This window comes from Mixophyes fleayi, chromosome 1 (genome assembly GCF_038048845.1).
Source record: "Mixophyes fleayi isolate aMixFle1 chromosome 1, aMixFle1.hap1, whole genome shotgun sequence".
Classification (NCBI taxonomy): domain Eukaryota; kingdom Metazoa; phylum Chordata; class Amphibia; order Anura; family Limnodynastidae; genus Mixophyes; species Mixophyes fleayi.
In genome coordinates this window covers 70556783-70570138 of record NC_134402.1, presented here as the reverse complement: position 1 = coordinate 70570138, position 13356 = coordinate 70556783, and the positions used below count along the sequence as shown (strand labels likewise).

General features: G+C 41.0%; 1 protein-coding gene across 1 annotated transcript in view; it reads right to left on the bottom strand.

Annotated features, from left to right (window-relative positions):
* Window positions 1–13356, bottom strand: part of ZDHHC2 (zDHHC palmitoyltransferase 2) — a 71723-nt gene that overhangs the window by 19195 nt on the left and 39172 nt on the right. Inside the window, exons 6-8 of the mRNA XM_075196326.1 lie at window positions 11405–11437; window positions 6376–6496; window positions 4677–4809 (exon numbers count right to left, since the gene is read on the bottom strand). Of these exons, the coding sequence (XP_075052427.1) occupies window positions 4677–4809; window positions 6376–6496; window positions 11405–11437 (287 nt within the window). The remainder of the gene's footprint in view (window positions 1–4676; window positions 4810–6375; window positions 6497–11404; window positions 11438–13356) is intronic.

The following is a 13356-nucleotide window of genomic DNA, read 5'->3' as shown; positions in this document are numbered from 1 at the left end:
TTTCTTTTTTTTCTTAATACATTTTTTTTTTCTGGGTGGGGGAGGGGGGGTCGCCGCGGGGGCTCGCCGCGCGCGGGGGGGGGTCACCGCGGGGGGGGTGGAGGGCTCGACGATCAAAAGCATTGGTGGTCAGTGGTTAGCAACACACAGCCAATCGCAAGGCTGCCTGTTGCTGTGCAGCAGACAGGAAGCAGGACGTCTTTACTTCCTATCTGCTGATCTGAGGAGAGGAGTGACGCTGGCACAACTACAGGTAAGTGAAGGGGGGAACTGCCCTGCATATCTATAGGGAGGGGGGGGAACTGCCCTGCATATCTATAGGGGGGGGGAACTTCCCTGCATATCTATAGGGAGGGGGGGGAACTGCCCTGCATATCTATAGGGAGGGGGGGGAACTGCCCTGCATATCTATAGGGAGGGGGGGGGAACTGCCCTGCATATCCATAGGGAGGGGGGGGGAACTGCCCTGCATATCTATAGGGAGGGGGGGAACTGCCCTGCATATCTATAAGGAGGGGGGGAACTGCCCTGCATATCTATAGGGAGGGGAAGAACTGCCCTGCATATCTATAGGGAGGGGGAACTACCCTGCATATCAATAGGGAGGGGGGGAACTACCCTGCATATCTATAGGGAGGGGGGGGGGGGAACTACACTGCATATCTATAGAGAGGGGGGGGAACTACCCTGCATATCTATAGGGGGGGGCTACCCTGCATATCTATAGGGAGGGAGAGGGGGGACTGTCATGCATATGTATAGGGAGGGAGAGGGGGGCTGTCATACAAATCTATAGGGTGGGAGGGGGGGTGCTGCCATGAAAATCTATAGGGAGGGAGAGAGGTTGATATGTATGAAGGAGGGCAGAGGAGGGGGGCTGATATATGTGACTGGGGGAGTTTTGATGTGACGGGGGGGTAGCTACAGAGTGGAGGTAAGGAAAATAGCTGCAAGGGGGATGGATGCAGGGTGGGAGGTAAAGAAAATGGCTGCAGCAGGGGTTAAGGAAAATGGCTGTGGGGGGGGGGGGCTTGTGGTTAAGGAAAATGGCTGCAGGGGGTATTTAAAAAATAGAGCAGCTTTGGGGGGCAGAATCTCATGATTGTGTTGTGGTCACATGGGTGGTCTCAGCAATCACTAGAATACTAAATATTAGTGAGATGGGGCTGGTAGAGGTTTGTATTTGATTGACAACAGATATTCAGATATTGCTTATATATGCCTGTCCAATGGGGTACTTTTAGCTGGCCATAATGGAGTGTTTTGTTTTAACTAAAGGGCCTAATCATTCAGGGTTTGCATTATAATACATTTTTGCATTTTCAAAACAGGACGCCAACTTTCCAGAAGCCAGCGAGAGGATAACAAAGTTGCAAGAGAGAAGAGCAAGAACAGGTAAGAGACAATGGCACAATCTGTCTAAATTTGAATGCTGGAGAATACACCTGAACATTCATATTCAGGAGTGTTCCTATACACCTATATATTCGTATTAGCCTAGGGCGGCCAGAACCCTTAATCAGGCCCTGATCTCTGATATATAAAAAGTTTTGATGTGTGTAAAGGTCCTCATGTAAAATACTTGTGTAATAAAAATGGATAAATCACTGATATAGGAGTGCATGAATCCCGACAATAAATGCAGAGTGTTTAATTCTCTGAAACCACATGCTCAATCTATTTCAATCCCGGCTGTATCATATGGATTGTCAGTTATAGTGGTAAAATCCCAGGATCCTGAGAATTGAGAACACAGGATTGAATGGAGTGATTGTAAACTCAGGAGTGTGATCCGCAGTGCCGTCAGCTGACCAGTATTATCACGGCAGTCCTGAGAGCTTACTGGGACATACACCTCTTCGCTTACCTGACTAGTGCATGGAAGAAACTAACGGAGTGTGAGTGACCCGCAGCACCGCCCGTAAGTTGAACTGTCCCGGCGGTTCAAACACTTTTGTTGGTTGACTCATGCTGAACTTCACTGCTTGCATAGTGTGCACGGAAGAAAACTACGGTATATATTAATTCAATCTTTATGCATTGTTTTCAATTGCTTAATATACCGGGTTTGTAAGACTTCCCAATTGAAAGATATTTATCGAGCACTATTCCTTAGCTCATTGTTACATATGGCTACACCTTGATGAGCGAAGAGGACAAGAGTCACCGCATATTCTAACAGTGTTTATTACCAAAGTATTCAGAGAATTGAACACTCTGCATTTATTGTCGGGATTCATGCACTCCTATATCAGTGATTTATCCATTTTTTATTACACAAGTATTTTACATGAGGACCTTTACATACATCAAAACGTTTTATATATCAGAGATATTTCAGTGATGATCACCATGGTTGAACAAGTTTGAAGTACATACATTTTTATATTATTTGTGAGATCTATGATTATGAGCAGATGTGTTAATATCAGTGCACTGATACATATATTGTCTTATTTTGTTTTGTTTATTCATATGCTGTTTAATAAATGTGAATTTATTTTTATTACGTCGATTCAATTATCAATTATCATTGGTATTGCCTGCTATCTCAGCGCTGATTATTTAATTACTCTTAGAACTCACAGGTTCTTTTCAGCTGAGTGGTAGCAGACTTATGCCAATTTATTTGATTAAGACTTTAGTGATACAGAGCCGAGATTTTTTCTTTGGAGTTTTTCTTTTCTTTATACCTGTCAACTGGTTAACACCGTTGTCCATTACCTTAAATAATTTACATTTTAGCCCCTGAAATGTCAGTAAGTGCCATCAGCCTGGGATGTTAATGGTGACGGTCATAGAACTTGTAAACTGTGTAGGCATTCCATATCAAGGAATTAGGAAGCCATGTGTCGCTGGTCATAGAACCAGAGCCATGACTAACAAGTGGCATATTACATCCTCAGTACTTGATACAGAACACTTACACAGTTTAAAAGTCCACCCTGGCAGAGAATGGACAGACATTTCGGTGAAACAAAAGGCTGTGATGTAAAGTAATCACCGCGGCCCACTGGAGGAGCCCCGCCAAATGTCTTCATGGGATCCCTATTACAATGAGGTCAGGTCACAAACCTCTATAATTTATGTAAAAATTCAGGCCGGTGCTGTTTAAGGAAAGAAAAAAAAACTAGGCAGCACCCCCCCCCCCGCCCCCCACCTTAAAATCCTCAAACAGCCCAAGCCCAAGACCAGGGGTGGGTAACCTGCGGCTCTGAAGCCGCATGAGGCTCTTTGAACCTAGAATTTAAGCTCGTGGCCGGCTGGCCGGGAGTATCACCCAAGTGCTCCAGGTACTGACTTCTACTTCTGAGGGCTCGGCTGCCCGAGAGCAGCCGTGTCATGTGACCTCCTCTGTGTAACGCAGGGAGGTCACGTTATCACAGCAAACCAATCAGGGAAGGAGGAGAGCTGTAGTGTGCTCTCCCTCCTTCCTCTGTGCGGGATCCAGTGTCTGTGTGAGAGGGGTGACAGGTAAGTAAGGGTCATGTGAGAGGCTGAAAGGCATGTAAGGAAATCTGAGGACATTTGGGGAGATTTTTGGGAATGTATAGAAGTTTGATTGGCATGTATAGTGCATGTGGGTAAATCTCATGGAATGTAGGAAGGCATATTGGTATGTATGGGACATGTGGTGAAACTGCTGGGCATGTAAGGTGCATTTGTGGAAGTCTGATGGCATGTTTGAAGAATGTGGGTAGAGTTAATGGCATGTAGGGAGGCATATTGGCATGTGGTGAGGCTAATGGGAATGTGAGGTGCATTTGTGGAAGACTGATGGCATGTATGAGGAATGTGCGTAGATCTCATGGCATTTGGGGAGACTGATTAGCATGTATGGGGCATATGGAAAGGCTGATGATGTGTGGAAATCTGGTAGCATTAAGGGGCATGTGGTGAGATCTGGTGCCATAAGGGGAGGCTGATGGGTATGTAACGGGCATGTGGAGAGGTCTGATGACATTTAAGTGGCATGTGGAGAGATTGGCTGATATGTGGAGATGCTGATGTGTATGTGGGGCGAAGAGGTCTGAGGGGCATGTTGGGCATTTATTACTTTCTTTTTCTCCCCACTTTAACAGTCCATCCACAGTGACTGTGGATACAGAAGCAGCAGGTAAGTAGCCCTTTGAACCCTCCTCCACTGGACACAACAGCGAGGTAAGAGTTGTGCCGCGTTTAATATTATTCTGAACCTTTTGGCAATGTTGGAGATCTTCTTTTTCACTTAGCTAAATATTGTAAATGATGTTATTATTTTCAATGTATGTGTGTGTGTGACATTTATGCGCATGTTTATACTGTGTATATGTATATGAACACATATATAAAAGGTAAAGTTGGCTCTTTGCCGTATTTATAGATATTTTTTGGCTCTTAGGCTCTGACTGGTCGGCCACCCCTGCGCTTGACATTTCACAAGGAAAACCTCCGTCTGTTTCCCAGGGCCAACTGTGTTTGTTTCAAAAGTAGTAAGATTTGTGACGTGAAAAAATCACCAGTGAAATGAGTGAATATATTTGATGGTGATTTCCAATGCTCTCTACTTTAGCTCTGAGACATCAGTGATTGCAGACATCTTGCACTGTCTGACAAGTTTGTGGGGGAAAGTTGCAAAAACCTTTAATAGAGTTGGTGATTCCAGCTGTAGGTCCCCACACCCCATTGTTACTCACCTAATGTTGAGCGGTTCTTACAGACAAGCCAGCAGTGATACCCAAATAGGGAGGACAGACTGACAGAGAACATGGCAGCAGCAAAAAATAAAAACATAATATGGAATTTGGCTTGTGTGTCAGGCAGACCGTTCTGTAAATAGGAGAGAGAAGGATGGTCAGACATAGAAAGGGCAGAATAAAAATACATTATCTATTAAGAAGCTCTGACCTTTCAGCCTCCACAGTGAACAGAAGGGAAGCTGCTGAGCATGGAAAGGTCATCATTAGCAAATGCTACATTTCATTCCAGCAATCCAATTAGCACATTCTTCTTTTTCTTTTTTTAAAAGGTGGCAATTTAAATAAAATATAAAAGAAATCAGAAAAGCATGTGTGGACTTACTGAAGTAATCATTCCTAATAATGGGCGTCATTTACAATGCAATGTATGTGCACTGCAAAACACCATAGGTCTGCTCTAGTACGTCTAAATGACCTGCCCTGCGCACATCAAGCTAACTGCCTACTATTCACTACTGTGAGACCCCTCCACAAACTAAGAGCGCTTATGTGTACTGAGAAGAGTGAAAATATCAAGAGACTCACTGTACAAAAGTCCAACCTTAGTACTACTCCTAAAATACTATTCAGTTTAGCCTCATTTATTGCTTACATTACTTATGAGGGATGAGGCTCTTTATTACATATGCCACTTTTATGCATTTAACGCTTTGCTTTACAAAGGGCAAAATGCACCTAGAATATGGCTTATGAAGAAACTTGAATGACATTATGAATGATATATTTTTTTGATAGCATACTGCACAAAATGTTTATTATTATATGGGTACTGGGACCCTGTCTCTCCATCCACTTGCTCTAAGTTTGCTTTAAAACAAATATTCCCAACAAGCTGCATCCAGTCGTTTATTATGTATCCCGAGCTGCGTGTATCTTATGATACATGCATCTGTGAACTGTACGCAAAATGTGCACAATTATGTAAGATACACTTAAAGTGTATCCTACAGTAAAAGCTTATGATATGTTATTTAATTAACCAATTTGTCCACGGTGCACTACAGGTCCCAACATGCCCTGGCCCGCCATTGACTGTTTGGGCACACTGGCGCTTGTAGTACTACATAAGACAGCACACCCATGGCTGCCAGGGAATGCTGAACCTTGATGATCCCCAAATGTTCAGCAATTGCTATATTGAAATGTCTGTGTATACCCTGGATAAGAAATAGGTAGGATAACATGTAAATACTAAAAGTTACTGATAAAATAGTGGGAAGACTGTAAAACATGGGTGTAAGTATCAGCAAAACAGATTAACTGTAAGTAGATGATTAGCTATTGATGATGTGAGTGGGCATCACGGAGGGTACCTACAGACACAAGCATTTGGGGTAGATTTTAACGATTCTGAAACGGAAAGGTGGAAGTGTTGCCCCTAGTAATAGATTCTAGCTATAATTTACAGAATATATTCTAAAACATTATATCTAGAATCTGATTTTCACCTCCAATTTTCCTCATTAGTAGCTTTAGTATATCAACCCTGATTCAGGCTGGCAAATTAACCAACTTGTTACAAGTCAGTGACATTCACAAATCCACTTCTAACACTACATTGCACACATAATAGTATAACGGAAACCAGAATCGGGGGGGGGTGGATATATATACTGCAATTATACTAATTACTTACTGTCCAAAACTTGATGAAATACTGTAGATCTGTGGCAACAACAAAAAGGCAGTACAGTAACGAATAGGCCAGAAAGAGGAGGAAAAACTTATAATTGGAGAAACCAACACAGTTGTTCACCCTAAAAATATAATAAATAGATATTATTATTAGATATAAACAGCAAAAAAAAAAAAATCAAAACAAATATAACCATTCACTGCATATTGCACCCACGTGTCAGACCTATATACGTTCACTGGTTACTTTATTATGTACATCTATGGCGAGCTGCCCTCAGAATAAAGTGATGATCAGATATTATATGGCATTCAAACATTGATCTCTATTTGCATCAAGAGACTGCATTGCTGATATCAGACAGGTAGCAATGTAATCTTTTGATGGTCCTTTATACTCAAAGCACCGTTCTGTTATCAGAATTCATATCTTGCATGTCGATCTCCTATTTTAAAATGGATGAGATCGCCACAGCGTTCACAGCAGCACAGAGTATTTTGTGCGACGAGTGCACTGATCCTGTGGGAGGCAGTGACCAGATTGCATAAGTGGAGAAAGGACTGGATGTGACAGGGGTGGTGTCATGATGTGGAGAGAGGAATACAAGCAAGTGGAAATCACAGGGTGAGAGTATTAGTAAAAGAGCAAGGATGTCATCAGCACAAAGTAGTCTTGAGGCTCTTATCTGACAAGATCTAGCAAAAAGACTGTGGGGAAATACGCACCCCTGTATAAAATGACATGTACACATGTGACTTGTTGTAGTCCTCCAATGTCCAGTATTTGTTAGCCCACTACAACGGTGCTACCTTCTTTTATGACAATAATGGACGTTAGTGGTGTTGTCTGCTACCATTCTCCTTCCATGTTCAAATAGCTATGGACGGTAGGTGTCTCTTATACTCCAACGCTAGCTGACTATTGCCCAATCTATTATTCTGCATAATTCACATTAGTTCAATTGGTCCCCAACTTGATTTTCAAAGGGAAACAATAGATGTGGCGGTATTTCAATTGTATTTTATTACATTTTATACGTAAAATCCAACATTCGCATTTATTAACAACTATCAGGACAATATTCTCAATTGTGTATATGACACAACTATTTCATTGTGTACAAGTAGGGTAATGCGACTTTAGTACTTATTATTAACACTGTAAACTCACGTCTCTGCAATACCATGAGGCGTAAGTATAAATACTTGTACACCTGACATACATCTGGCGCAAATGCTGCTGCTTTTGAGTTAAATGCATTTTGTGAATTGTCCAAATCAACATACACACACAAGAGCACTAGTTTTACGGTGTGCCTTGCTTTGTACGTCCAACTCTAAATTAGCTCCTCTGTGTCTATTAGTGTGTAGTACATCCGGTTACATTAGTTTTACTTATTTCCTCTGAGGCAATGTACGATTTTTAAATATGCCGTATCAAATCTGCATAAAACGTAACTTTGCAGATTCTTCCCTTTTTTTTAAAAAAAATTAAAACTGTTAAAAAACAACATTATAAACAATAAACTGGAGGTAGGTCATAACAAAACATCACACATGTTGCTATCTAATTAAATGAATTGCAAAGTTGAAATGTTTTAAATGTTTCATATATACCATGCATTTGAGACCTTACATGATCTGTGTTTACATATATATTTTTTTATATGTAAATTAACTTTATTTATGATATACATTGTGTAATTTTTGATCTAAGTGTGTTTCAAGCTGTACTATCAACTAGTAAAACTGGTGGCATTTAGGAGACTGAGGGGTATAGTTACTAAACTGCGGGTTTGAAAAAGTGGAGATGTTGCCTATAGCAACCAATCAGATTCTAGTTATCATTTGTTTAATGATAACTAGAATCTGATTGCTTGCTATAGGCAACATCTCCACTTTTTCAAACCCGCAGTTTAGTAACCATACCCCTGAGTGGGAGAACCAATCAAAACTAGACTTCTACTAGGTGGAAGTGCAACTTTAAATTTGTGCTGTATCGCTAAAATACACCACTTATATTTCCATAATATATATACTATAATTGAATACTGATACATATTACCAATGTGGCAGATCTCACAATGCCTTATATCAGACACACATTTTGTACAATACAGATGTTTTGAGAAGTGGTTACCAGTCTCTACATGCCCACATCAAGCTTGTTATATACACTTGAGTTAAGCATCTCCAATCCTTTACGTCACACAAATTGTGTTTAAACATATTTACAAAATGTATATATTCAATGAAACAACAGAACAAAAAGTAACTCAGGACAATATCAACACTGTTGAAGCCATCAGGAAGCCTAAGGGATGCCCACAAATACTCAGATAACTCCTGGTCAAGGGACACTAAATATTTACATCTGTAGATTTTGTTTGGATGCCATATTGAGTCTAGATATAAATAAAGCGCAACACAAAAACGCCATCACTCAAACCCCGGACATATGGGCCTGGCAATGAATGGCTGATCTGGACTTGAATAATGTACCAGTGCTTTATACACTGCTCACTCTGGACATTGCTTGTCACTGAGCTGGAAAATTAGCTACAGATTGCTACTACCTTTGACTATTACAAAACAAGTGACAGACTCAGGATGGGATGTTGGCAATGTAGTTTCACATGTTGCAGAATACAACGTCTTCAAGTACTTGGTATTAGATTAGTCTGTACTCTGCCGTGCATATCTCTTCTGGTGGCAAGACCTCTGTACAATGCAGCCTCTGACAACTGACATTATAAATATCCAGGGAGGTCAAGGTAGCAGGGACTTTCCATAGGCGAAAGACATGACCAAAGGTTTTAGACTGATTATTGTGCGAGGCATCAAATCTTTTATAAACCACACTAGGTCCCCATTGACCAAGGGCCTAGGTCCCCATTGACTACAGAGGAATACCAGGGGTGGCACAGAAGGGCCTGAAAGAGCCTGCTTGAGTTTTGCCCCATTTCCCAGAAGGGAAAGCCCTGGAACCCTTTTAGGAACCTGAAGTGGAAAGAGGGGCTCACACTGGGCATTCTTTGTCAAAACTAAATCCTACAGTAAAGTCCACCAAGTGACTTGATACACTAATCTTAGCATATGTAAGTAGTTTGCTTAATGTGATCACCGAGTCAGGTACTCAGTTGTACATACTCTAATTTTACAATTTTGTTTCAATTTCACTATTTGATAAATAAAGTGTTTATGTGCAACATTATGCAGTAAAAGCAATTACAACCTTAACAGGGACTTATTTTCAATATTTATAGATAACTTTAAACCTAAAAGCTTGATCCGCAAAAGAGAAAGGTAGCTTGATAGGTCAATCAATTTAAACAAAAAGGTGTTGAAATAACAATAACATCAAAGGTTCCAGACCGCTGGTCCTAAACAAACAGGGAACCAAGTTCCTTCGCCCTGTTACCTTCTCTGAGAGAGGGGCCAGTAACCGGATAGCCAAAAGCCGGTAAACTATCTCAGGGCATAAAAGGTTGTGGCTAAACCCGAAACAACACGCTAGGCTGACCACCCCTAACATATAAGGCAAAGGTTGTATAACAAAAGAAACATTGTATATATGGAAGATCAAGCGTCCGGTGTGGACCATTCTCTGGTGACCCGGCTGAGCTTTGGTCGGCTGGTGGGTCCTGAAGCTGGGTATCCCATTCCTTCATAGATAACTTTAAACATTAAGGAAGATGATCACTGGGAATAATGTTTATTTGGGTGATTATAGACATTCCACCTTACAACGAAGCATTACAAATATTTTCTTTCAACATTATTTTATATTCTTTTTGCATAAGCAAAACTGTTTAGTGCTATCAAAGATCCTTTAATGCCTACGTCAGGCTGCTCAATGACTTTGCTTTTCTGCCTATGTTTTGAACTTGATGATAATTACCACATATGCCTATTTCACAAGTAAACATAGGCTAATCTTAGCGACTGTATCTGGCTCTGAATCAAAGACATTATTTTCCTCATGACTCACATGATAGAGCTCATGTATTTATGTACTGTCAGAATCACACAAATAGCAGTGTTATATTCAACTAATTTACAGAAGGCATAAAAAGCTCTTTGTGTTCATCATTTTTTCATCAACAGTTCTATAAATTTTATATGCAGCCACAGTATCTCATCTCTCTCCAAATTAGGGGAATGCATCTTCTGCTTCTGCAACTGGAACTTGAAATAGAACCTAAACATCCAGAAATGGTGACAATGAAAGAGCAACAAAGCAAAGAACTGCATTGCTAACCACAGCAGTATAACCAGGAGTGGCCGCTAGTTTGTTTCTCTGCAAACAAGGTTGTGTGTCAAGGAAACCTACTCCTGTATTTTGCTGACCAAAATCAATGACTGTTCGGCAAAACACAGACACAGTGCTTATTGATATATTACATTTCAATATTTTCTCCAAACACTAAAAGGTGCCCATACACGTGTGAGATCAAACCTGAATGATAGATGTGGCTAGATATGATGGAGGCACCATTAGTGCAAGGAGCCAATGCATGATCAGATGATGTCAATTTAACTTGATTTACCATCTATCTAGATCAACATCCAAGAGACCCTGATCAGATGAGGTCACAATCTAACCTCATTTACCATCTGTCTAGATCACCGTCCAAGAGACCCTGATCAGATGAGGTCACAATCTAACCTCATTTACCATCTGTCTAGATCACCATCCAAGAGACCCTGATCAGATGAGGTTACAATCTAACCTCATTTACTATCTGTATAGATCAACATCCAAGAACTCCTGATTAGATGACGTTATAATCTAACCTCATTTATGATCTATCTAGATCAATATCCAAAAGATCCTGATCAGATGTTGCTAGGTATCAGCTGTATCTTAGGGCTTATACATGCTATAAATTGCGGCCAATTAGGTATAAAATTGTGTAATTGACTGTTGAAACTGCAAGATGTATGGACACCTTGAGACTAGTTAGCATAGTCCAGGCTATTTATCATACTAATATAGACAATAGCAAACATTTTATGTTGTTACATACCAAGGACAATGGTGGTCCATTTTCAGTATACACCTGCAAGGAATAAAAATGACACACAATTGACAAAACAATCTGAATCAAAACACATCTTTACAAGCAAACTAAATCTGATTGACAGTGGGAAAATAAGTTGTATTCAGAAGTGCAAAAATATAAAACACCTTTATGCAAATCTCACTGGAAGGAAGTGCTTATGTCAATAAACGTATACGTTTATCATTCTCAATAAAACATTATTTCATAAAAAACTAATGAGGCTAGATTAACAGGCTAAACCAGTGGTTCCCAGACTTTTGCAGTTCGCGGCACCCTTAGAGTCTCTAAATTTTTTCAAGGCACCCCTCCAATATAATTATTGAGCAGTCCTGTTTTAGAAGTAGTTGGGTCAAAAAATTGTAATAAGTATTTAGGTCAGGACAGAAATACTTATTTAGTTGTATGCAAAAATGCCCCCTCTGCATCCAGACACTCTGCCCTCAGGCACTCTACCCCCTCTGCATCCAGACACACTGCCCCCTCTGCCCCGCTGTCATCCTCCTCTGCCTCGCTGTCACGATCCCTCTAACTCCTCTGCCGCGGGCCAGCCATATAAAAAAAAAAAGAAAGAACACAGTAATTTACCAATCCGCCGGGCGCCGGGACCCAGTAGACTCCTCTCTCCCGCAGCAGCTGTCACTGAATATCAATGTCAGTGACAGCTGCTGCGGGAGAGAGGAGTCTACTGGGTCCCGGCGCCCGGCGGATTGGTAAATTACTGTGTTCTTTCTTTTTTATATGGCTGGCCCGCGGCACCCCAGTGACAGCGCCGCGGCACCCCTGGGAGCCGCAGCGCACAGTTTGGGAACCGCCGGGCTAAACCATTAACGAATATAAAAAATGCAACTGGTTTCATCAAGTTGTTTTTACCCCAAGAAGCTGTTTTTTCCTATTTGTGATGTGACGTGACAAAGTCAGTCCACCAGATTAACAGACAAGTTCAACAGGATCTAATGCTCATTAAACAGTTAGAGAGACACCTGTCTTTAGGTTCTACCTCATTCTACAATACAGAATATAAATAATGGAGCTGTGCCACCAGATCACCCTATTAACCATATAGCACAGCCACAATCAGACCATCATATATTTGTTGCATTACATCTGCAGGCACCATAATGTACTGACCTAAATCTGTCCATTTATAAATAAATGATGACTACTTTTGCAATCACTTGTATTTTCTTCCAGGGAGTTAAAATAATTTTGTACTTGTCACTTTAAAAAAAAAAATTCAATAAAAATGTTTGCAGTACTTATAGGAAATAAGATTGAGTGCAGTGAACTAGTGTATAATCCCTCTGAATGATAACGAGATGCTAACTTGGAGTGACTCTGGGTGACACAATTTGATGGCTTTGGATAGATTTATTTTTTTGCACAGATTTGGATTATTAGATAAACGTGATCAGTTCTGGCTGAATGATAATCTCAGCTTTATATACTGCATGGAAGTAAATTATAGATTTTCTTTTAGTGAAACTCAATGATTCTCCTGTCATCTAGGACTTGTGCTTCAGTCACGTATAGTGCTTCCCTCTCCTGTCATCTAGGACTTGTGCTTCAGTCACGTATAGTGCTTCCCTCTCCTGTCATCTAGGACTTGTGCTTCAGTCACGTATAGTGCTTCCCTCTCCTGTCATCTAGGACTTGTGCTTCAGTCACGTATAGTGCTTCCCTCTCCTGTCATCTAGGACATGTGCTTCAGTCACGTATAGTGCTTCCCTCTCCTGTCATCTAGGACATGTGCTTCAGTCACGTATAGTGCTTCCCTCTCCTGTCATCTAGGACATGTGCTTCAGTCACGTATAGTGATTCGCTCTCCTGTCATCTAGGACATGTGCTTCAGTCACGTATAGTGCTTCCCTCTCCTGTCATCTAGGACATGTGCTTCAGTCACGTATAGTGCTTCCCTC